Source organism: Lithobates pipiens, unplaced genomic scaffold (assembly GCF_037356315.1).
Source record: "Lithobates pipiens isolate NorthernLeopardFrog02 unplaced genomic scaffold, aLitPip1_a1.2 Scaffold_8, whole genome shotgun sequence".
Taxonomy (NCBI): domain Eukaryota; kingdom Metazoa; phylum Chordata; class Amphibia; order Anura; family Ranidae; genus Lithobates; species Lithobates pipiens.
In genome coordinates, this window is record NW_027507903.1 from 488,322,776 (window position 1) to 488,348,599 (window position 25,824).

General features: G+C 44.9%; 1 protein-coding gene across 1 annotated transcript in view; it reads right to left on the minus strand.

Moving 5' to 3' along the window:
- LOC143960419 (poly(3-hydroxybutyrate) depolymerase-like) overlaps nucleotides 1–5,866 on the minus strand; it is a 48,160-nt gene extending 42,294 nt beyond the window's left edge. The window contains exons 1-2 of the mRNA XM_077469009.1: nucleotides 5,750–5,866; nucleotides 254–373 (exon numbers count right to left, since the gene is read on the minus strand). Coding sequence (XP_077325135.1) covers nucleotides 254–373; nucleotides 5,750–5,810 — 181 coding nt within the window. The 5' untranslated portion in view covers nucleotides 5,811–5,866. The remainder of the gene's footprint in view (nucleotides 1–253; nucleotides 374–5,749) is intronic.
- Nucleotides 5,867–25,824: the final 19,958 nt, after the last annotated feature.

Consider the following 25,824-nt stretch of genomic DNA (forward strand, 5'->3'; position numbering starts at 1 on the left):
AAAACAATTATTTGAATTAAAACTGCTGATTTTAAAATATTGGAAATTATTTTTCAGATTACCCTTTCAGATTAATGGGTTAAAGGTTATTTGAGATTTGAATGATTGAGTTTACAATCTACTTTAAATACATAAAATCCCAAGATTGATTCACTATTCACATTTGATGTATAAACATTTAGGGGTGAAAAATGTATTTCTACATTTGCCAGCAAACTTAATTATTCAATTTTGAGAGCCATTGAAAACATACCTCCAGCAAAGAGAGCTGCTCCAATGATCTTCTTAGACTGAGCAACATGGAACTGATTGGCCATATATGATCCTGATGATAATCCAGACACTGAGATGGCGGAATCCAAATTGTATGAACCTGCAAAGGTGAAATGGATTAGATACATACAATTCCTAGCCAGGATCAAAGAAAATGTTACCAGCAATTACAAAGCTAATATCAAATATGTAAATAGTCAAGAAATCATATATATAGGTTAGGTCCATATATATTTGGACACAGGCACAATTGTCATACTTTTTGCTCTGTATGGAACCAGAATTACATTTAAAAGAAACAATCCAAATTAATTTGAAGTGCAAACTTTCAGATTTAATTCAAAGGGTTGAACATAAATATCAAGTACAAATTTTAAGAACTGCAACCATGTTTATACACAGTCCCCCTATTTTCCGGGGCTCAAATGTAATTGGACAAATTAATATAATCATAAATAAAATGTTAATTTTGTTCGTTTGTGGGTCTTTCTGCCTTTCGTTTTGCCTTAAGCAAGTAAAATGCATGCTCAGTTGGGTTGAGATCAGGTGATTGCAGAATATTCCACCTATTTTCCTGGGTTGCTTTCGCAGTGTGTTTTGGATCATTGTCCATCTGTACTGTGAAGCACTGTCCAATCAACTTTGCTGCATTTGGCTGAATCTGGGCTGACAGTATATCTCTAAACACTGCAGAATTCATCCGGCTGCTTCTGTCTTCTGTCACATCATCAATAAACACCAATGACCAAATGCCACTGGAAGCCATGCATGCCCATGCCATCACACTGCCTCCGCCATGTTTTACAGATGAGGTTGTGTGCTTTGGATCATGAACTGCCTTCTCCACACTTTTTTCTTCCCGTCATTCTGGTACAGATTAATCTTAGTTTCCTCTGTCCAAAGAATGCTTTTCCAGAACTGGTCTGGCTTTTTTAGATTTTTTGTATTTTTTTTTGGGCAAAGACTAAGTTGGCTTTTCTATACTTCAGGCTTATGAATGGTTTGCACCTTGTGGTGAATCCTCTGTATTTGCTCTTGTAAAGTCTTCTTTTGATTGTAGACTTTGACGATGATACGCCGACCTCCTGGAGAGTGTCCTTCACTTGTCTGGATGTCGTGAATGGGTTTTTCTTTACCATAGAGCGGATCCTGCGATCATCACCACTGTGGACATCCAGGTCTTTTTATGTTGCTGAGCTCACCAGTGCATTCTTCTTTCCTCAGAATGTACCAAACTGTTGGGTTGGCCACTCCAAATGTTGCTGCTCGATCTCTGATGGATTTGTTTAATTTTTGAAGCCTTGCAATGACCTGTTTCACTTGCATGGACAGCTCATTTGAACACATGGTGTAGGTCACAGCAATAGATTCCAAATGCAAATACCACACTTAGAATCAACTCTAGATCTTTTGCCTGTTTAATTGTTGAATTAATACTGAAGGAGTAGCCCACACCTGGCTAAGAAACAGCTTTTGAATCAATTGTCCAATTACTTTTGGTTGGGGGATGGCTAAATCCCCTGTTTTGGAAGTACATACCCTCAAATTAAACCCGAGAGTGTGCACTTTCAGGCCACATCCATTATATAACTATAGCTTGAATGTGTTTTGGTAAATACCCCCCAAAAAAATGAAAATTGTACCTATATATATATATACACACACACACACACACACAAAAGAGAGTAAACCACGCCCCTCTTTTTGTAAATATTTTATTTTATCTTTTCATGCGACAACAGTGAGTGTACAGCTTGTATAATGGTGTAAATTTGCTGTCCCCTCAAAATAACTCAACACACAGCCATTAATGTCTCAACAAAAGTGAGTACATATTTACAAAAATGTGAGGGGTATGCTCACTTTTGTGAGATACATATAAAGGAACTGTTTTACCTGCTAAAGCAGTGATGGCGAACCTTGGCACCCCAGATGTTTTGGAACTACATTTCCCATGATGCTCATGCACTCTGCTGTGTAGTGGAGCATCATGGGAAATGTAGTTCCAAAACATCTGGGGTGCCAAGGTTCGCCATCACTGTGCTAAAGGATTTGTATTTCTGTCCACCCATTCCAAAAATATACACAGCTCTGCAACACAGCACAAATCTGTCTGGCAGGGAGGGATATCTGATTTTTCTCTGTTGCAGTTAAGTAACACTTTACAGGTCTTGTTGCTTCCTCAGTCTGTGACTGGACAGCGAAAAGAGAAGCAGCACACTGATGAACTTATCATTTGATCTTTCCTTCTATTAACATGCCTTCATTTGTATTAATGTATTATTTGTATTTTTTATTCGTACCTGCGGTTGTGCTTTATGCAGTTGAAGCTAAACTCTAACCAAAACTTGCATGGTTTTGGATAGCACAAGGAAGTAAAATATTTACAAACATGTGAGGGGTTTACTCATCTCTGTGAGATACTGTATATATATATATATATATATATATATATATATATATATATATATATATATATATATATATATATATATATACACACACACACACACATGCACACACACAGTACTGTGCAAACGTTTTAGGCAGCTGTGAAAAAAAAAAAAGTAAGCATGCTTTCAAAAATACATATTTTAGTTGTTTATTTTTATCAATTTAAAAAATAGAAAGCGAGCAAACAGAAGAAAAATCTACATAAAATCAATATTTAGTTTGACTACCTTTTGGCTTCGAACCAGCATCAATTCTTGCACTTGCACAAAGTCAGGGATTTTGTAGGATTAAAGTCAGGTGTATGATTAACCAATTATACCAAACAGGTGCTAATGACCATCAATTTGAAACACATTCAGTCATTAACTGAAACAAACAGCTGTGTAGGAAGCTTAAGGCCAGGTTCACACTGGAGCATGGTCACTGGGTGATGTCATCCGGGGACCCCGCCCCGGGGCATGGGTGGTGACATTATAAGGGGCGGGGTCACTGGATGACATGGCATTACATCAGGAGAGAGCGTTGGGTCAACATCGGAAGAAAACCAGAGGGAAGAAGACAATGGAGAAGACCGGGCCAGCGCTAGCAAAAGAGCGGGCAAAAGAGCAGAACATAGCGAAGAAACCTGGCAGAAGACACTGGAGAGCGGGAGAAGAACCGGAGACCGGGAGAAGAGGCCAGAGAGAGCGGAGAAGAGACCCCCGGAGCTACCTAATAAATTACTTAAAAAACCTGTCTAGTGTGTTTTTTTTTATTGACACTTTTTTTCCTCCAGGTGAATGGGTAGGGGTATGATGTACCCCATACTCATTCACATAGGGTGGGGGCCAGGATCTGGGGCCCCTTATTAAAGGGGGCTCCCGGATTCCGATAAGCCCCCCGCCCGCAGACCCTAACAACCAACAGCCAGGGTTGTCGGGAAGAGGTCCTTGTACTCATCAGCATTTGGACAAGGTGCTTTGGGGTGGGGGACCGCGGGTTACCCCCACCCCAAAGCACCCATCCCCCATGTTCAGGGAATGCGGCCTGGTATGGTTTGGGGGTGCTTGCTCGTCCGCACCCCCTTTTCTGACCGGCTGAGCTGTGTGCTCGGACAAGGGTCTGGTATGGATTTTGGGGGACCCCCATGCATTTTTTTTTCAGTGTAGGGGGTTCCCCTTAAAATCCATACCAGACCAAAGGGACTGGTATGCCCTTTTTTTTATTTAAAAATTTGGCGTGAAGTTCCCCCTCAAGATTCATACTAAACAGTGCCTGGTATTGGCAGGGATCCAAGTCGGATCCCTGTTCATTGAAGTCAGACGCGTCGGATCCAAAGTAGGATAAGTGTCGTATCGCACCAGTGTGAACCCGGCCTAAAACTGGGTGAGAAACAGCCAAACTCTGCTACTAAAGTGAGGTTCTGGAAGACAGTTTCATGTCACAGGTCATACACCATGGCAAGACACAAGGTAGTTTATACTGCATCAGCAAGGTCTCTCCCAGGAAAAGGTTTCAAAGCAAACTGGGGTTTCAAGATATGATGCTCAAGCTCTTTTGAAGAAACGGACAAGGTTGAGGACCGTAAATACAGTGGTCTGCCAAGGAAACTTAATGCAGCAGATGAAAGACACATCATGCTTACTTTCCCTTGACATTGGAAGATGTCCAGCAGTTCTAACAGCACAGAACTGGTGGAAACCAATGGGACCCAGTTACACACATTTACTGTCTGGACAAGTCTGGCCAGAATAGGTCTTCATGGAAGAACTGCAGCCAAAAATGTATACTTCCAGCATTGAAAAAAAGGCTAGGCAACACAATTATGCAGAAAAACAGAAAAGATACCAAAGTAAAGAAAAATTGCATCCGGTTCTCTGCGCTGGTGAGTCAAAATTTGAAATATTTGGCTGTAGCAGGAGGCAGCTTGTTTGCCAAAGGGCTAGAGAGCAGTACAATAATGAGTGTCTGCATGCAACAGTGAAGCATGGCAGAGGTTCCTTGCAAGCTTGGAGGAACACAGGCAGTTACAGTAGTTACCCATCATGCTATACCATCAGGGAGGTGTGTGATTGGCCCCAAATGTATTCTGCAGCAGCACAACGACCCCAAACATAGCCAATGTCATTAGCAACTAGAGTCCTGAAAGTGAAGGTTTTGCCCCCCACAGAGCCTTGATTTCAACATCATAAAATCCATCTGGGATTACATGAAGAGACAGGATTTGAGGCAGCCTACATCCATAGAAGATCTGTGTTTAGTTCTCCAATGTGTTTGGAAAAACCTAGATGCCAAGCTCCTTTGAAAACTGTGTGCAAGTGTATGTAGAAGAATTGATGCTGTTTAGAAGTCATTTTTATAATTGATAAAAAGAAACTTAGCACTTCTATTTCTGAAAGCATTCTTAATTTAGAGCATTTTTTTTAAACCTGCGTAAAGCTAAGCTAAGCTAACATTAGTACACATAGTAGAGCTTGCCAAGACACAATTTCACCGTGCTTCCTGTCCACCTTGGACTTTTGTGGTCGCAACCAGCTTAAAATAAATAAAAAAGAGGTAGAAAGTAATCTTGTGGAAGTGGCCAAGAAAGATGAGCGAACCTTTGAATACAAATATCTCATCTGGGAATTAGATAAGAGGCATAGGAGATATAATTTTTCCTCTTGTACCAAATTGTAATGTAACTGTAATGACTGCCCTCATGTTGTAAAGTGCTGAGAAAACTGTTGGCGCTATATAAAACCTGTATAAAAATAATAATAATAATAATGTGAATTTGCTCTTTAAATTCTACCAAAAAAATAAATATCTTTTTTTTTGTATGCTCATTCTTTATAAAACAGGCAAAGGGTTGAAAAAGTAATAATTTCTTTAACGTCATATCATTTGAAATGCTTGTCAACAGAAAACCTGCCGGTAGCTAGCAGTGTCTACCTTTTATGCTATAATATTGGATTTGTAAAGATCTAAGCACATTTACCATGTGGATTTCTACCTCATGATAATATGTATATTTTAATAGTATTATCTTATAATATCTTACCAAGACGTGTCTGTCCATGGACAAAGCCAATGAAGGCGAGGAACAAGACGTATCCACTCATTTTCACCAAGACAATCTTTCAGTGGTATGAGGATAATTCCTACCTCACTTATGAAATCTTGGGTTTTTATATAACAGTAAAAACAACTTTTAATCTTGAACAGATAAGATATTTTTCAGCCTTGTGAACATCTGCTAAACAGCCATGACATTGGATAAGTATTATTTCTGACTATTGAGGCAAGATTTAACAAAGTAAACATGCATAGGTTTTGTTGGGCAGGTGTTTCAAACATTCTAGCTGAGAGTGAACAGACCTTGAGATCATTTTCTTGTACATAAGCTTTAATATGTTTACAAGAAAATGTACAAATATGTGTAGCACCCTCTAGTGTGTTACTAGTGTCAGTGTAGGCAAATCTATGTTCTGATTCAAAGTTAACTTGTGAGTCTAAATTGGGTCAGGGTTTATTACAGCTCAGGCTGGATGACTCATACAGGCAGGTCTCTGTCTCTGGTGCTTCCCCCTGGTTATAGAACTTTGGAAACAAGACCAGGAGAGTGTATCTGCATACTTATGGGAGCTTAGCCAATCCTCTGGCAGTGGGCCTGGCAGGGTGGCTGAGACAGCCCTTAAATATGACCAGCAGGGGAGTAAGGTGGAAGATGGAGTGCTGAGGAGACTTTTGGTAGCCTTGGAGGGGTGCCCCTGGTCTGCCTCAGGCTGGAGCTCGGGCTGGCATGCGAGGATCCTGACAGCAGTGTGCTTTGAAAGGAGTCTTGCCTAAGAAGCAGCGGGAGAAAAGAGGACAGTGTGAGCACATCAGCACACCCAGGGATTCACAAAGGGAGAGACTGCCACATGTTGGAGCAGTTGGGTGGGCTAGTGAAGAAGCAGCCAGGTGGGCTTAGTTCCTGCAGGCAGTAGAGCTGGAATCAGTGTCTACAGTGGGGTTGGAGATACTCCCATATGCATCCTACAATACTTTGTGTTACTTTATAGGAGACTGAGATTTCCTAGTCCTTAAGGGGCTTTTGCATCTATTATCAGAGATTGAGATTATCTGGAGCATGTACATAGGGAGGAAGTTGTCCCTGTTCTGTTGCAGTCAAGCTGGGCATCCCAAATGTCCTATTCCTCATCCAAGTTATTACCCCTAATAAACAACAAAAACGCTTAAAGACTTTTCCTTGTGTCTGGGTGGAAGTGAAAAATTATTGTTGCCTGGCTGTGCAGGAGTGGGAAAACCAGTCTGCAAGCCCTACGGGGGTAGTTCTACATATGGTATGTGTGGACATCCAACAGTCAAACGCTTACAAAGAAGTAAAGATGGAGAGATAAAACAAACTGTATGATAGAAATATAAGACATGGGGACCTCTTATTCCTTGCCATAACCGCCAACCACAAACCCTCCTTCTCCCCCATCCCCTCCATTCCTATAACATACCGCAGTTCTCCCAGAGTCTCCCTCTACACTCCCCCCTTTCTTCTTACTTTCTACTTACTTAATAAGAGAATTAAATAAGATTAACTTGAAAAATTGAGTACAACACCGATTTATTTCATACGGATGACCCCTTCGGGTTTCTGCAGCTGGCTGAGAGCAGCCACTGAGATCTGCACATAGACGCAGAGGTGACTACCGTATAAGACCAGCCACAAGAGGGTACACTTTAAAGGCCTGGGACAGGTTAAGAAATATTGTTCATGATAGACTAAACATGTGTATGTTCTTTAGGCTAGGTCTTTCTGTTTTCTCCCCCTTCTTCCGGGTTTTGAAAAATAAGTTGTGTATAATCCATGGGATACTCTTATTTGCAGTCTGCCCTTATTGATAGCTTGTAATTCATTGTAACAGGAATGTGGAGTGTTTATACAACGCTATTCCACATCATAGAGGCATACAAATAATACGTTCGCATTTGGAGGAAAGAGGTTCAACATTTTTTGCTTACAATGAATTTGTTATTGAATTACTGGATTTTATTTTGAAACACAACGTGTTTCAGTTTAATCAATCCCACTACCTCCAGGTGCAGGGGGTTGCGATGGGGACTAAGTGTGCCCCATCGTATGCCAACCTGTACCTGGGGGGGTGGGAAAAGGATATTTTTTCACGTGAAGATCTTGCTCCATTCTTGGACAATGTTCTAGCCTGGTATAGGTACATCGATGATGTCCTGTTTTTCTGGTCAGGGTCGGAATCAGAGTTGATACACTTTTTTGATTTGCTTTCAATAAATTCTTTCAATTTAAAATTTACATTGAATTACAGTCAGGAATTCATAGAATTCCTAGATTTGACAATTAAAGTTGATACTACAGGTAATCTTCATTCTATTTTATATAGAAAGCCTACCGCTGGCAATACGATATTGCATGCGACAAGCTTCCACCCAGAACCTCTTCTCAAAAGCATTCCCTACAGTCAGTATCTGAGAATCAAACGTAACTGTAGTAATAACTTAGATTTTCAAATTGCAGCAAAGGATCTATACAAACGGCTTCGAATACGTGGCTATAGCCATGCATCCTTAAAAAGATCCTACAATAGAGTAAAAGAGAAAGACAGAACCACTCTGTTGTTTTCTAAGAAAACCAAAAATATAGCTGATACTGTACGCATTGTTACTAAATATTCAAATCAACACAAATCCTTCCGAGCTATAATTCAGCGATTCTGGCCTCTGCTACAAGCTGACCCCATTGTTAATCGGTATATAAATGATTCGCCATCAATTACCTTTAAGAGACCACAGTCTCTTAAAGACTGTTTAGTTAAAAGTAATTTCTATGACACCTCATTAATGACTAGATTCAAACAACTAGGTACATATTCATGTGGTCACTGTGAAATATGTCCATATATCAATAATTCTTGCAAAATCAAATTACCCAATGGCAGTTGGTTGGTTCCAAAGTTTTGCGTCACATGCTCCACTCCTGGCATTGTGTATTTGGCTCAATGTCGTTGTGGAGGCTTTTATGTCGGTAAGACGAAAAGAATGTTTTCAATTAGAATTAAAGATCATATTAAACCCATTCTAAACAAAAAAATAGTTACGGCCATCAGCAGACACATTGGTATCTATCATTCTTTCGATCCAAATTGGATTCGCTTTACAGCTTTGGCTCACATACCTCTAAATTCACGAGGTGGCTCAGTGGACAAGTTTCTTCTACAAACCGAAGCCAGATGGATTTTGACCTTAAAAGCCACGCAGTACCCGGGCTTTAACGAAAACATTAGTTACAGGTCCTTCTTATAGCTCGATCCTGGGACCTGTTCTGTGGATCCCACTCGGGACCCCTGTGGTTTTTCTGATCAAAGAGTGAGATAACATTTTTTCCTTTCCTCCCCTTTTTCCCCTTCCCCCCCCCCCCCGTCCTCCCCCCTTCCTTTTTTATTTGATTTTTTGTTTTTGTTTTCTTTATTTCATTATTAAATGTTATGTTTATACATTGCTGTAAAAAGTCTATTATTATATATAGTATATTATGTAAGAATTTTAGTTATGTATGGTCTTTTTGCAGTCCCACTGTGCTTGGTGTAATGGCGGATCTCGTGGCTAGCATACACAGGGGTCTCTGTTGCTCTCTATGACTTCCGTCCACACGAAGGCGTTCTGTTGCTCTCCTGCACTGCACTTTAGGATCCAACTAGTTTGTAGAGCCCGAGCGGATCCTTTTTTCCCCTGGCACTAGTATGTGGGGACATACGGACACCCAGGGTGCCCCGTGGGTAGATTACCCTCGGGGCGCCCATATTTGGGTGGGTTTATGTCTGTGTTCCCCTTTGGGTTGGGAGCCCATGTGTCACGCCGATTTGTCTGCACCTGTGTCGGCTCCCCCTTCGGGGTGGAGATTCGACACTGTCCTGCCTCCGTCGCCAGCTACAGCTGGCAACCATCAAGCTGACTAGAATATCAGTCAGCACAGCGGAATTATGGGAAATGTAGTTCGTGCGTCGGCGCTATGGGCTCCGCACATGCGCATTGCCCTTGCACATGCGCATTGCACTGTGTCCGCATCGAGCTGGTGACGTAAGACGCCGGCTCGATGGATGGGGGTGTTAAAAGCAGCGCTGTTTAGGGATCAATAAGCCAGAGGCATGACATGTACACTGCTGTACCGTCGGATCCTCCACTCTCCGGTAACTCATAGGTTATTTCTTCTTCGGTTATACTTTATTGTTTTTTGCTGGCACATTCTGACCTATATTTATTTCAATTGTTCTTAGGTAATACAGCCACTCAGGGGCAGCAATAGTCCCGCACTCACTAGCTTGTAAGAGCGGTGTATCCATTTGGTTAAAATTGCTGTGACCTTTCATATCATGCACTTATATCGATACATTTAAAAACACTCTAGTCTTCATTCATTTGCAGGTAAATAGTTTTATTTATTCAATTTAAGCTTTCATCCCTCAGTTTTAATCCATAGCTACTATTCAATTTAGATACTGTTTGTAAATATCAGTTCAATGCAGATTTTCATATCGCTTAATTTTGTTTTCATTTAGTTTTCTAATGAGTATAATATGGAGGCTTATGCCCCTATTCCCTCATATATTTGAGGGTAAGATAATAATTATCATGTATCAAATTTCATTTACTTTTCTACACATATAAAAATGCTCTAGTGCTATTTTACTCATTTTCCTTAATTTATTTTATTTCTTTAGCGCTGACTTACCCCCATCTGTGTCCTCCATTGGGCCGGGGGGCCCTTGGTTTGGCTTGTTGTGCCCAAACAATTTCTTGTCATCCTTTGCCGGTTCCGGGGTGGCGGTGTAGTTGTTGATCAGGGTAAGCGCCGCCGTGTTAGACCACGCACACTGGGACAATTTGTGTTTTTGCATAAAATAAAGTTTTTTGTGTGTTTTTTTTTTTTTATTTTTTTTTTTATTATGACTTGTCATTTTATAGTATGTTGTTTTTCAAATATTATAAAATATTCTCTTTATTGTTAGTTGCACATTCCCCTGAAGAAGCTCATTGCGAAACATGTTGGGAAGAAGTGTGATCATTTCATCAACATTTACTATTGGGACCCCCAAAATCTAATAGCTATGTACTCATTGTCTTTTGTACATTATTGAATTATATATTAAAATGTACTTATTTATTTTAACATATTTGAATAAAACTATATGAATTTTTAATATATTTTGCTAGTGTTCTATTGCACCGTGGAAAAATCCCCCGCCATATCCCCTCTCCCCCCCTTTCTTCCCTTTAGCTATAAAATTTCAGGAATATAAATGTACAAGTATCATTGATATACATGGATTATACCCCATTTTCAACAGATAACTCTGTATACTCTTGGTTGTATGATTGTTAATGTTTTGTGTTCATAGAGTATATAGTAAACAAAATGTACAAAGAAATACATAAATCAGATTTAACATACAAATCACCTGAGTAGAATTACAATGCAATGAAAGTATGAGAGGCACTAATAAACCTTTAATGAGGAAATAGAAAAATTTAAAAAGAGGATGTGCAGGAAAAGAAGGAACTCTCACAACCCAGGAGAAAGCCAGAGAAAGAAAAAATGGAGGGGTGTGTAAAAAGGTCTGGATTTATTCTTTAGGAATGTAGGCAATCAGCCCAGGGCTTCCAAACCCAAATTAATTTTCCATAGGAATCAGTTAAGATAGCCATACATTTTTTGTTAATAAGAGCATCGGTAAGCCTCTCTTTGACTTCCAAGAAATTGACTAATCTGTTTCCATTATCTTGCTATTATTTGTCATGTAACTAGGAATACAAATGTAGCAAATTGTGCTGGGGACTTCAACAACAATTGTAGCTTTTTATTTAAGAGCCTTCACAGATTTTATGGAAGGCTAGCTGTGGTGCAGAAGTGTTTTAAAAAGATTATAAACTGAAATCCACAATTTCTGCACCTTTCAAGCATGCCCACCAAATATGTTATATACATTTTTGCAATTCTGTCGTGTGTCATGCTCCCTTATGCTGCGTACACACGATCGGACTATCCGGTGGACTTAGTCTGGCGGACAAACCGCCGGACTTTGAAGCGGAGGTCCGCCGGACTTTCCCAACGAGCAGACCTGCCTACACACACCGGACTTTTCCAGCAGACTAGGTGGGGCGGACTATGGCCGGACTTTTGAAATGAACGGACTTGCCCACACACTGAGGAAAGTCCATTCAATTTGAATGCGGCTCCAGGTAGATGGGACTAGGGAAGAAAGTCAATCTCGCCGCCTTCAGCGACGAGATTGACTTGTCGCTGGCCTGTCACCTGGGGGACTTATTGGGGCTTAATAAGGGGGCCCCCAGATACCAGCCCCTCACCCTATGTGAATGAGTATGGGGTACAATGTACCACTACCCATTCACCTGGTGAAAAAAATGTAAATAAAACACAACACAAGGTTTTAAAATAATTTATTTCACAGCTTCGGGGGTCTTCTTCCGTCTTGGGGGGCTTCTCGCCGGACTCCTCCGCTATCTTCTGCTAGCTCTTCTGGGGGCCCCCTTATTAAAGGGGGCTCCCGGGTTCCGATAAGCCCCCTGCCCGCAAACCCTGACAACCAACGGCCAGGGTTGTCGGGAAGAGGCCCTTGTCCTCATCAACATGAGGACAAGGTGCTTTGGGGTGGGGGGCCACAGGGCCCCCCTTCCCCAAAGCACCCACCCCTCCATGTTGAGGGCACGTGGCCTGGTACGGTTCATGAGGGGGGCTGCTCGCTCGTCCCCACCCCCTTTCCTGACCGGCCAGGCTACGAGCTCGGATAAGGGTCTGGTATGGACTTTGGGGGGACCCCCACGCCGTTTTTCGGCATAGGGGGTTACCTTTAAAACCCATACCAGGCAACGGGGCTTGCAAGGTGTCAATCTCGCTGATGGAGGAGGCGACATTGACTTCCTTCTCTAGTCCCGTCGTACCTGAAGTCACGTTCAAAATGAATGGATGTTAGTCCGTGTGTGGGCTAGTCCGTTCGTTTGGAAAGTCGGGCGGTCTTGCACACAGACGAGCGGGAAGAAAAAGTCCGCCGGAGCCCACACGCTAGAAAATTGCTTAGAACCCCCAAACATTATATATTTTCTTTTAGCAGAGAATAAAATGGTGATTGTTGCAATACTTTGTCACACCGTATTTGCGTATTTGCGCAGTGGTCTTACAAACACAATGTTTTGGGAATAAATACACTTATTAAAAAATAAGAAAACAGTAAAGTTATCCCAATGTTTTTGTATAGCGTGAAAGATGTTATGCTGAGTAAATTGATACCTAACATGTCATGCTTTAAAATTGTGCACACTCGTGGAATGGTGACAAACTATGGTACTTAAAAATCTGTATAGGCCACCTTTAGGCCTCATGCACACGACATTTTTGGACGTTTTTACAGCAGCTGTTTTTGGCAGTAGATGTTTTTTTCTACAGTCATTAAACTCTCCATCATGTTATCTCCTATGTGTCCATGCACACATAGGCTGTTATCAGCCGTTTTAGGCAGTGGTGTTTTTGAGCAGTAAAAATACCCCATAACTAGTGGGTTCTAAGAGACGTTTTTCAGCTGTAGAGATGCTCTAATGCTGATAAACACTGATAAACATCGATAAACGCTCAAAAACTTCACTCAACAGCGTTTTTTAACCACTTAAGCCCCAGACCAATTGTCAGCCTAAGGACCAGAGGTCTTTTTACAATTTGGCACTGCACTGTTTTAACTGGTAATTGCGCGGTCATCAAATAGAGCTTTCTTTTTATGGTATTTGATTGCCTCTGCGATTTGTATTTTTTACGATATAAATGGAAAAAGACTGAAAATTTGAAAAAATATATATTTTCTACTTTTTGTTATAAGAAAAATCGAATAAACTCAATTTTAGTCATACATTTAGGCCAAAATGTATTCAGCCACATGTCTTTAGTAAAAAAAAAGTCAATAAGCGTATATTTATTGGTTTGCGCAAAAGTTATAGCGCCTACAAACTAGAGTACATTTTCTGGAATTTACACAGCTTTTAATTTATGACTGCCTATCTTATTTCTTGAGGTGCTAAAATGGCAGGGCAGTAAAACCCCCCCAAATGACCCCATTTTGGAAAGTAGACACCCCAAGTAAATTGCTGAGAGGCATGTTGAGCCCATTGATTTATTTATTTGTTTTTGTCCCAAGTGATTGAATAATGACAAAAAAAAAAAAAAGTTTACAAAAAGTTGTCACTAAATGATATATTGCTCACACATGCTATGGGCATATGTGAAATTATACCCCAAAAGACATTCTGCTGCTTCTCCTAGTTCAGGATTTAAATATAAAACGCTACCAAAAAAACTGTTAGCGATCGCAGGGATCAGGCCTGACAGTGACAGTGATCGATTGATACTGCACTTGGGTGTGCTGGGGCGGAGGGGCAAAACACAGGTGCTAGCAGGTATCTGGGCGGATCCCACTAACAATGCGTTTTTTTGGAGCCCTAAACTGCTGGGGACGCTAGTATAGATCTGATCAGATCAGATATTGATCTGTTCAGTTACTATACCACTACGGGTGGTGTATGCTTTGCGCGTAGGTGTTAGCGGTACTGGCACTAACCTAGCGCTGCCTGGGGCGACGCAGACCCTATCTGACCCTAAAACCTAATTGATATCACCCGCCGGTGATCAGGGGGTTAAATCTTTATTGGGTAATAAATGGTGGGTGCCCTGATGCTATAAAAAGCAAACTAACCAGAGTCACCCGTAACACTTATACGGTGATCACTGGTGAAAGGGTTAACTAGGGGCAATCAGGGGGTTAAAACCTTTATTAGGTAGTATATGGGGGTCCCTGACACTATATAAAAACCTGACGGGGAACCTAAATAACTAACTGGATAACCAGCATCACCAGTGACACTTATACGGTGATCGCTGGTGAAAGGGTTAACTCTAGGGGCAATCAGGGGGTTAAAACCTTTATTAGGTTGTATATGGGGGTACCTAACGCTATAAAAACCTGGCGATGAACCTAAAAAATAACTAGCTACCTAGTGACACCAGTGACACTAATGCAGCGATCAGAAAAATGATTGCTTAGTGACACTGTCAAAAGGGGGTGAAAGGGTTACCTGGGGGGGCAATCAAGGGGTTAAACCTTTATTAGGGGGGGTAGGGGGCTACACTGGACCTAACACTAACTGCCCTGACAATTTTTACAGTCACAACTGACACTAAATGCAGTGATCAGTAAATAAATGATCACTGCAATCAGTGATACTGTGACTGGGAGGGGGGGGGCGGATGGGGGGGGGTGATCAGGGGGTGACTGGGGGTTAAAGTGTGCCTATGTGTACCTACGTGTCAGTGTAGTGTTGGTGCACTTACTATGATGTCTTCTCTCCTCGCCGTCCGGTCAAAAAGACTGCCTCGAGGAGAGTGACATCACTTCCTCCTGCCTGTGTTTACACTACAGGAGCGATCGAGAGGGGATGGCCAGAAACCAACGGCCATCCCCTCATCCCGGATCACAGACCGCCGCAGCCAGCAGGAGGGGGTCCAATCGGACCCCCCACCCGCTGGAAGGCAGGCACGTACGGGTACGTGCTTGTGCCTGTCCGTGCCATTGTGCCGACGTATACTTACATGCAGCGGTCCTAAAGTGGTTAACATTTTTGATCCATTGAAAATAGAAAGAAAAAAAATCTTTCTTCAAAAAAAAAAAACGCTAAAAAACGATAACGCGGAAAAACACTAAAAACGCTAATAAACACTAAAAAACAATATTGCAAAAACATTGTGTAGCGCTGGCTCCTGAAGAGTACGCGCTATGTGTTTTTGAAATTTAAAGTTACACCTAAACTGCAGTTTGGTTTGGGTATTATTATTCCAAATTTTGATCTCAGCATCAGTCTGACTGGACTATGGGGTGTTCGGCCTGGCCATAGGGGGCGTTGTCCCCTTTGGTAGGCATGGAAACACCAGTCTGGTTGGGTGCTTTAAGGTTACTGTCTCTCGGAGCCAGCCCAGTGGGAGGGTCACTCTTGCTGTGTCTTCTGGGAGAGGGTACTTAAGATGCGGATGTCACGTGGTTCGAGGTTCCGGTCCAGAAGTATGTTCTGACTCCATGATCCTGGTCCTCCTGACCAGCCCCCAGAGGCCCTCGTGGCCTAGGGTGCAGATACATCCATTTCTGAGTCTCTGGGCTGGCTAGCCCGAGGCGCAATAACTGGAAGGAGGGTTCCAAGGTGGTCTGGTGCCGTCTCGGTTTTGGAGAGGCCCAGCAACTGCAAACGCAACCAGGGGAGTACTCTTCAGAAGAGGGCCACGCATAAGGCTTGCTGCTCAGCAAGAGCCTGGAAGCTAAGCTGGAAAGGACACCAGGTGAATCCACACTAGCACGGTATCGCCAGACCGGCTGCAAGATACTGGTACCATATGAGAGTTCTCTAATTTTATCCTTCCGTTACAACCAAGTCTGTGAGAGAGACGTTTTCATTCTAAGTTCTACAACCAAGTCTGCGGCAGAGACTTTGCTTTATTTGAATCACCTGTTGGTTGCTAAATTCACAAAAAGGGGATTTATCCAATAGTTGTAATATCCAGTTGCGAATGGCTATTCCCTGGATTGCATAAAGAGAGACATTTGAGTGTCAGCAGTTCCAAGAGTACCTGAGCTTTTCTACCTATACTCTCTATTCCCTAATGAGAGACTGTGTTTTGTTCAACGTTTTTTGAAAACAAAAATCCCTAAAGAGGATCGATTGTCAGTCTCTGCAGTTCATTGGACCATCTACCTCGGGAAACCCCTAGACGTACACAAAGTGAAGAAGGTAACGGTAAGCCCATTAAAGTCAGCCGCTCCTTTGGGGGTCATTGCTACAGGTGGGGGCTCGCAGTCTGGGATTTGCCGTTACCCCTCGCAATGAAAAGAATTGTACATGTGAGTTTTTGGGATAGATGGTGGAAGTTTTTTTTTTGGACTGCGCCATTTTGTGAAAGGCAAAAGGACATTCACTGTTGGTGCGCAAGCGTGGGAGGAGCCCTGGAAAAGCCTGCGAGTTGCACAACCAGAGGAGCCAGTGGGAGAAGCCTTGCTTGTTTCATTTCCCTGCATGAGGCACCGTGTGAGTGTGTTGTAGGAGGAGAGCGAAGTCAGTTGTGTTTTACAGAGCGAAGTCAGTTGTGTTTTACAGTACGGAGAAACGTTTGATAGGAAGAGGAAGAATGTTCTGAGTTCCAGGGGCATCGTCTGTTCTGGGACCCAGGATGCCATTAGTAGGAGGCCCTACGAGTGTGAGGCTGCCTGGTACCATGTTGACCGACACGGGGATCCGCCTGCTGCCGCAGGGACTCTTTATCCTTTATACCTCCAAGGACATTGAGGCCCTCGGCATGCTCTGCGGAGGATGTGAGGGATTGGTCGCAAGTCCCCGGCCGTTTGTCTGTTGCCGAGGATGCGGAGACTACTTGTTTAAAGTGGAACAGTCTATAGAGTCACCCCGGGCCTACCACATGGACTGGGCCACGGACATGGCCACCGAGGAGTCCATCGTCTATACTCCGATGGTGAGGACTACAGTTTCTGCATCATCCACTGTTGCGGGTACCCTGAAAAAAGACATTGTTTCTTCCCATGTGAGAGACGCTACCCCTGAAGTTATGGACAGGCTTTGTCCACCACCACTGCTACTACTATGCTTGCTCCGGAAAAAGGGGAGCGTGCAAAGACCTCTCGCAGTGACAGACCACCTCCAAGTCCGGCTGGACCGAAACGGTGGAAGAGGTTAGCCACGGAGAAGTATAGGAAAACTGTGAGTACTACAGTAAGAAATTATCTGCCAGCAGAGGAATTTCGGGATACGGAGTTGGACTCCAATTCTGATGCTGGAGGTGATGAGTACTTTGAACCCCAATTGCCGTAAGTCTAACTATGAAACAGCTTGAGTTCTGACCAGACCCACGCTTTTATTGGTAGAAGAGAGGCTACCGGAACTGTGTTTTTCTGGATTTAAAAGTTTTTACCTTTTCCCTGATTAAAATAAAGCAAGGACTGTGGGGTAGTTAGATAGGGTCAGTTCAAAAGAAACGCTGTGTCAAGACTACCTTATGGGTCGCAGTGCCTGCTTTAGGGAAAGACTGCACTTCAGTGACTCTGACCACTAGGTGGCATGGATCGGCACAAACATTACTGTTTTTACCTGAAAAAAAAACGTTTAAAGTTTAGAGAAGAGGACTCCATTGAGACTGGGATGGAATCCTGCTTTCTAATAAGTGTATAACTGTGTATATTTTAAGTGTAACTGTGTATATTTTACTTATGTTAACGGTTTTATACATTGTGATATTGCAACATGTTTTTTCCCTTCCTTTCCCTTCCCCATTCCTACCCTGAAGTTCAGGTACTGAAATGTTTCTAGGTTTAGGAATAGTGATGGCCGAACGGTTCGCCCGGCGGTCGTTTCGCGGCGAATTTCCGACTTTCGCCGTCCGCGGGTTCGAACGCCTTTTTCCGTCGTTCGCCCCGGCGGACTTACGTGTTTAATGTATACAAGAACTTTAACCTTTCGTGACACGTTTATCATGTGTTACAGGACAACCAATTGAGACATGACAGCTCATGGACACTTGGACATTCCCCCTAACCTATAAATACACCCGATCCGGTGGCCATTTTACATTCTTTCTTCTGTCACTGTAGGGAAAGGATCCTGTGTGGAGTAGGGACAGAGAAAACGCTAGCTATTTGGTACACAAAAGTTCTTTTCAGGACTGGTATAGGTGTTAGGTCAGCAGCCTGAGTTTCTTTTGTCAGTTTAGATAAAGGGACAGAGCGCTGTATGCTGCTATTTTAGGGACAGCTCAGCCAGATTAGTCTTTCTTCATCATCATCATCATCATCATCATTAGCTGTTACTATCAGGTCCACAAAAGAGCTGTTCCAGCTAATCGTTCCAGCCTACTCTTTTTTGCCAATTTGTATAGGGACAGGCAGGAAGCAGTGTGTCAGGCAGTGAGGATAATTTTAAAGACTTGCTGTTACTATTAGTTCCACAAAGGTTCTTTTCAGGACTGGTATCAGTGGTACGGTAATAGGCTTGTACACGTATAATATTCTTTCTTCCAAATATAGAAAGAATATTATACTTGACTGCTGCCCTTCTGCTGCAGTCTGCTAATCATTCACAACTCACTTGTTCCACAAAGCTCTTTATCAGGACTGGTAACTTGGTCTGTCTAGGGTGCTACGGTACATAGGCTTGGGTGCGGTACAGTCTGCTGTTCTGTAAGGACCGCTATCGGTCCACAATACATAGGGTTGCCGTGCACTACTGCTGACCGCTGCCCTATACTGCAGCAGTCCTTCATTGGTATAGGGACTGACGTACAGTCTGCTAATCACTAACACACAACCTGCTTGGTCCACAAAAGTTCTTATAAGGACTGGTAACTTGGTATAGGGTGCTACGGTACATAGGCCTGAGTGCGTTACAGTCTGCTGTTCTGTAAGGACCGCTATCGGTCCACAATACATAGGGTTGCCGTGCACTACTGCTGACCGCTGCCCTATACTGCAGCAGTCCTTCAGCGGTATAGGGACTGACGCACAGTCTGCTAAACACTAACACACAACCTGCTTGGTCCACAAAAGTTTTTATAAGGACTGGTAACTTGGTATAGGGTGCTACGGTACATAGGCCTGAGTGCAGTACAGTCTGCTGTTCTGTAAGGACCGCTATCGGTCCACAATACATAGGGTTGCCGTGCACTACTGCTGACCGCTGCCCTATACTGCAGCAGTCCTTCATTGGTATAGGGACTGACGTACAGTCTGCTAATCACTAACACACAACCTGCTTGGTCCACAAAAGTTCTTATAAGGACTGGTAACTTGGTATAGGGTGCTACGGTACATAGGCCTGAGTGCGTTACAGTCTGCTGTTCTGTAAGGACCGCTATCGGTCCACAATACATAGGGTTGCCGTGCACTACTGCTGACCGCTGCCCTATACTGCAGCAGTCCTTCATTGGTATAGGGACTGACGTACAGTCTGCTAATCACTAACACACAACCTGCTTGTTCCACAAAAGTTCTTATAAGGACTGGTAACTTGGTATAGGGTGCTACGGTACATAGGCTTGAGTGCGGTACAGTCTGCTGTTCTGTAAGGACCGCTATCGGTCCACAATAGATAGGGTTGACGTGCACCACTGCTGACCGCTGCCCTATACTGCAGCAGTCCTTCAGCGGTATAGGGACTGACGTACAGTCTGCTAAACACTAATACACAACCTGCTTGGTCCACAAAAGTTCTTATAAGGACTGGTAACTTGGTATAGGGTGCTACGGTACATAGGCTTGAGTGCGGTACAGTCTGCTGTTCTGTAAGGACCGCTATCGGTCCACAATAGATAGGGTTGACGTGCACCACTGCTGACCGCTGCCCTATACTGCAGCAGTCCTTCAGCGGTATAGGGACTGACGCACAGTCTGCTAAACACTAACACACAACCTGCTTGGTCCACAAAAGTTTTTATAAGGACTGGTAACTTGGTATAGGGTGCTACGGTACATAGGCCTGAGTGCGTTACAGTCTGCTGTTCTGTAAGGACCGCTATCGGTCCACAATACATAGGGTTGCCGTGCACTACTGCTGACCGCTGCCCTATACTGCAGCAGTCCTTCATTGGTATAGGGACTGACGTACAGTCTGCTAATCACTAACACACAACCTGCTTGGTCCACAAAAGTTCTTATAAGGACTGGTAACTTGGTATAGGGTGCTACGGTACATAGGCCTGAGTGCGTTACAGTCTGCTGTTCTGTAAGGACCGCTATCGGTCCACAATACATAGGGTTGCCGTGCACTACTGCTGACCGCTGCCCTATACTGCAGCAGTCCTTCAGCGGTATAGGGACTGACGCACAGTCTGCTAAACACTAACACACAACCTGCTTGGTCCACAAAAGTTCTTATAAGGACTGGTAACTTGGTATAGGGTGCTACGGTACATAGGCCTGAGTGCAGTACAGTCTGCTGTTCTGTAAGGACCGCTATCGGTCCACAATACATAGGGTTGCCGTGCACTACTGCTGACCGCTGCCCTATACTGCAGCAGTCCTTCATTGGTATAGGGACTGACGTACAGTCTGCTAATCACTAACACACAACCTGCTTGTTCCACAAAAGTTCTTATAAGGACTGGTAACTTGGTATAGGGTGCTACGGTACATAGGCTTGAGTGCGGTACAGTCTGCTGTTCTGTAAGGACCGCTATCGGTCCACAATAGATAGGGTTGACGTGCACCACTGCTGACCGCTGCCCTATACTGCAGCAGTCCTTCAGCGGTATAGGGACTGACGTACAGTCTGCTAAACACTAATACACAACCTGCTTGGTCCACAAAAGTTCTTATAAGGACTGGTAACTTGGTATAGGGTGCTACGGTACATAGGCTTGAGTGCGGTACAGTCTGCTGTTCTGTAAGGACCGCTATCGGTCCACAATAGATAGGGTTGACGTGCACCACTGCTGACCGCTGCCCTATACTGCAGCAGTCCTTCAGCGGTATAGGGACTGACGCACAGTCTGCTAAACACTAACACACAACCTGCTTGGTCCACAAAAGTTTTTATAAGGACTGGTAACTTGGTATAGGGTGCTACGGTACATAGGCCTGAGTGCGTTACAGTCTGCTGTTCTGTAAGGACCGCTATCGGTCCACAATACATAGGGTTGCCGTGCACTACTGCTGACCGCTGCCCTATACTGCAGCAGTCCTTCATTGGTATAGGGACTGACGTACAGTCTGCTAATCACTAACACACAACCTGCTTGGTCCACAAAAGTTCTTATAAGGACTGGTAACTTGGTATAGGGTGCTACGGTACATAGGCCTGAGTGCGTTACAGTCTGCTGTTCTGTAAGGACCGCTATCGGTCCACAATACATAGGGTTGCCGTGCACTACTGCTGACCGCTGCCCTATACTGCAGCAGTCCTTCAGCGGTATAGGGACTGACGCACAGTCTGCTAAACACTAACACACAACCTGCTTGGTCCACAAAAGTTCTTATAAGGACTGGTAACTTGGTATAGGGTGCTACGGTACATAGGCTTGAGTGCGGTACAGTCTGCTGTTCTGTAAGGACCGCTATCGGTCCACAATAGATAGGGTTGACGTGCACCACTGCTGACCGCTGCCCTATACTGCAGCAGTCCTTCAGCGGTATAGGGACTGACGTACAGTCTGCTAAACACTAATACACAACCTGCTTGGTCCACAAAAGTTCTTATAAGGACTGGTAACTTGGTATAGGGTGCTACGGTACATAGGCTTGAGTGCGGTACAGTCTGCTGTTCTGTAAGGACCGCTATAGGTCCACAATAGATAGGGTTGACGTGCACCACTGCTGACCGCTCACCTATACTGCAGCAGTCCTTCAGCGGTATAGGGACTAAGAGTTTTGTCACAGGGTCATTTAAAAAATGACATGCAGAGGAAGAGGCAGGCCCTTCCGCAGGGGTGGTAGGGGTAGGGCAGGAGCAACAGGCTTGAGCCAAAGTGGGAAGTTGCAGAAGGTGCGTTCAATTACTTTAAAGGATGCACCAGACTTGGTTGAGTGGCTCGCTCAGCCTTACTCTTCTGCACCCTCCTCATCCTCTCGATCTGCACCCTCTTCTTCACTCTCTGCTATGTGCACCCCCAAAGACACTACCACCAACAACACGACCACCACCACCACCACCACATACCTTCCGCTTGAGTCACTGGAATTATTTTCCGATCCATATCAAGAGGACATTTCTGATGCGCAGCCACTCTTGGTATTGGATCAGGAAGAGGAGGTAGCAACAAGCGCTACTCAGCAGTCTGACGCCAGTACCCAGATCAGCCCAAGGAGGAGGTTGGTCCCCGGTGTTGCTGCCTACTCTACTTATAGCGGTGGGGAAGGTGACGTTGATGATGACGTGTCTAGTGATGTCACGTGGGTGCCCACAAGAGAGGAAGAGGAGGGGAGTTCAGAGGGAGATATGGACCAGCAGATAGGGAGGAGAAGCAGCAATGACTTACATTGCACAGCAGGGACAAAGCAGACTGCAAATGTATCAGGAGCGAGTCATCGACCATGTACGGTCACATCTGGCGCTCCCAGGACACCGGCACATGGCTCCGCAGTGTGGGCTTTTTTTAACGTGTCCGCTGCTGACAATAGCGTTGCCATCTGCAATCTTTGCAGTCAACGCGTTAGTCGCGGTAAGCCCAATACTCACCTAGGGACGACCGCCTTAAGAAGGCACATGAGCAGCCATCACCGAGCCCAGTGGGAGCAACGGAACACACAAAGCCACACTGCAGGCTCTCACCGTCCAGCCTCGTCTTCTACTTCTCCTTCTCCTCTCTCCTCACAATTGTCCTCCACTCCACCTTCCATCACGCCAAGCTCACATTTTTCTGCAAAAAGGCAGGCTTCCGTGGGCCTAATGTTTGAGCGTAAAAAAATGATGACGCCGGATAACCCTCTTGCCCAACGGTTGGCGGCTGGCTTGTCAGAACTCATAGCCCGCCAACTACTGCCATATAAACTGGTGGACTCGGAGGCCTTTCGCAAATTTGTGGCCATTGGAACACCACAATGGAAGGTCCCAGGAAGGAAGTATTTCTCAGAGAAGGGCATCCCAGAGCTATATGGCCATGTTCAGCGGCAAGTGAATGTATCTCTGGCACACAGTGTCGGTGCCAAGATACATCTGACCACAGACACGTGGTCTAGCAAACACGGGCAGGGAAGGTATATCAGTTTTACTGCCCACTGGGTGAACCTTCTGACGGCCGTCAAGCATGTAACCCGTGGCACCCGTGTAGATTTGGTTTTACCGCCACGGATTGCATGCAGGCCTGACTCTTCTTCTCCTCCTCCTACTCCATCCTCCTCCCTCTCCTCCTCAGCTGCCTCCTCCTTTTCCGCTGCTAGCGTCTCTTCCACTGCACCGCCCAAGCTCCCCAGAACCTATTCCACATGCCAGGTGAGACGTTGCCATGCCGTGCTGCGTCTGTTGTGCCTGGAAGCAAAGAGCCACACTGGCCCGGCACTCCTTTCAGCTTTGCGTTCACAGGCAGATGAGTGGCTAACACCGCTCAATTTGACAGTTGGTAAAGTGGTGTGTGACAACGGTGCCAATCTGCTTAGCGCATTGAAACAGGGCAAAATCACGCACGTGCCGTGCATGGCACACGTCTTAAACTTGGTCGTGCAGCGATTCCTTGTCAAATACCCTGGGGTCCAGGACATCTTGCGGCAGGCAAGGAAAATCTCGGCCCATTTCAGAAGATCTTACACGGCCATGGCTCGCCTTGCTGACATTCAGCGGCGACACCATCTGCCGGTCAGACGTCTTATTTGCGATTGCCCGACGCGATGGAACTCAACCTTCTATATGCTTGATAGGCTGCTCCAGCAGAAACGTGCAGTTAACGTCTACCTGTATGAACTCTGCGAAAGAAACGGTTCTGGGGAGCTGGGTTTTTTTTCACCGCGCCAGTGGCTGCTCATGCGCGACACATGCAGACTTCTGCGGCCATTTGAGGAGATCACCAAACTGGTCAGTCGCAGCCATGGCGCCATCAGTGACATGGTACCTTATGCCTTCTTTCTGGAGCGTGCATTGCGTCGTGTCATTGATCAGGCTGTGGAGGAGCAGGAGCGGGAAGATGAGGAAGTCGCAATGCTGGATGAATTCCCAGGGGGGGCTACTCTATCTGAGACAAGTCAACAACAGGAGTCTGATGAGGAGTCAGAGGAGGATGGTGCCGGGGCGGATGAGCAGGAGCAAGAAGAGCATGCTTTAAACCTTTCTGGGATCCCTGTTGTGCGAGGATGGGGAGAGGAGAATGAAGAGGACGACATTATCCTGGATGATGAGCAGGAGCCAGGCCACCACACCGCTTCCACTTTAGTGCAAATGGGGGCCTTCATGCTCCAGTGTTTTAATAGGGACCCCCGTATAAAAAGCATGAGGGTCAAGGACCAGTACTGGGTGGCAACGTACTTAGACCCCCGGTACAAACACAAAATGGCGGAAATGTTACCGCCGTCGCAGAGGGCTGTCAGAATGCAGCACTTCCAGGCCTTGCTTCGAGAAATGCTGCATTCTGCTTTTGCGTGCGCTGGCAGAGGAGCAATTCCCACTCCCAGAGAAGGATTTGCGGGTACCAATCCAACAGCGCCTGCAAGAAGAGGCCGGTTTGAAGATGTGTTGGTGACTTCGGATATGAGGTCATTCTTTCAGCCGACCCATCGACAGGTGTCATCCGGATCCAGCATCAGGGAACGCCTAGACCGTCAGGTGTCCGACTACATTGGGTTAACGGCCGATGTGGACGCTCTGAGGAGTGATGAACCCCTAGACTACTGGGTGGGCAGGCTTGACCTCTGGCCAGAGCTTGCCCAATTTGCAATCGAACTGTTGGCTTGCCCCTCATCCAGTGTCCTGTCCGAAAGGACGTTCAGCGCAGCAGGGGGGATTGTGACCGATAAGCGTACTCGCCTAGCTCACCACAGTGTTAACTACCTCACATTTCTAAAAATGAATGAGGCATGGATCTCGGAGGAATTCAACACATGTGATCAGTAGACCATGTATATGTCTATAAACAATTTTTGGAATCAAGCACACAGACCTTCTTAATTCATTTGGCTCACTTCCCTGACCCAAAAAAGCACACCGTACTATATGCCCCTACCCTCCTCTTTGAAGAGGTTGAGCGGTGTCATATTTCTACTGGGGCTGCTTATTATGAGGGGTTCCCACCATCCCTGTGCTGTGCTGACTTCCTCCTGGGTGTTCTTATTATGAGGGGCTCCCACCATCCCTGTGCTGTGCTGACTTCCTCCTGGGGGTTCTTATTATGAGGGGATCACACCATCCCTGTGCTGTGCTGACTTCCTCCTGGGGCTGCTTACGGTGCTGCTGTCAGCGCTGTATGTCACGGAGCTGCTGTCAGCGCTGTATGTCACGGAGCTGCTGTCAGCGCTGTATGTCACGGAGCTGCTGTCAGCGCTGTATGTCACGGAGCTGCTGTCAGCGCTGTATGTCACGGAG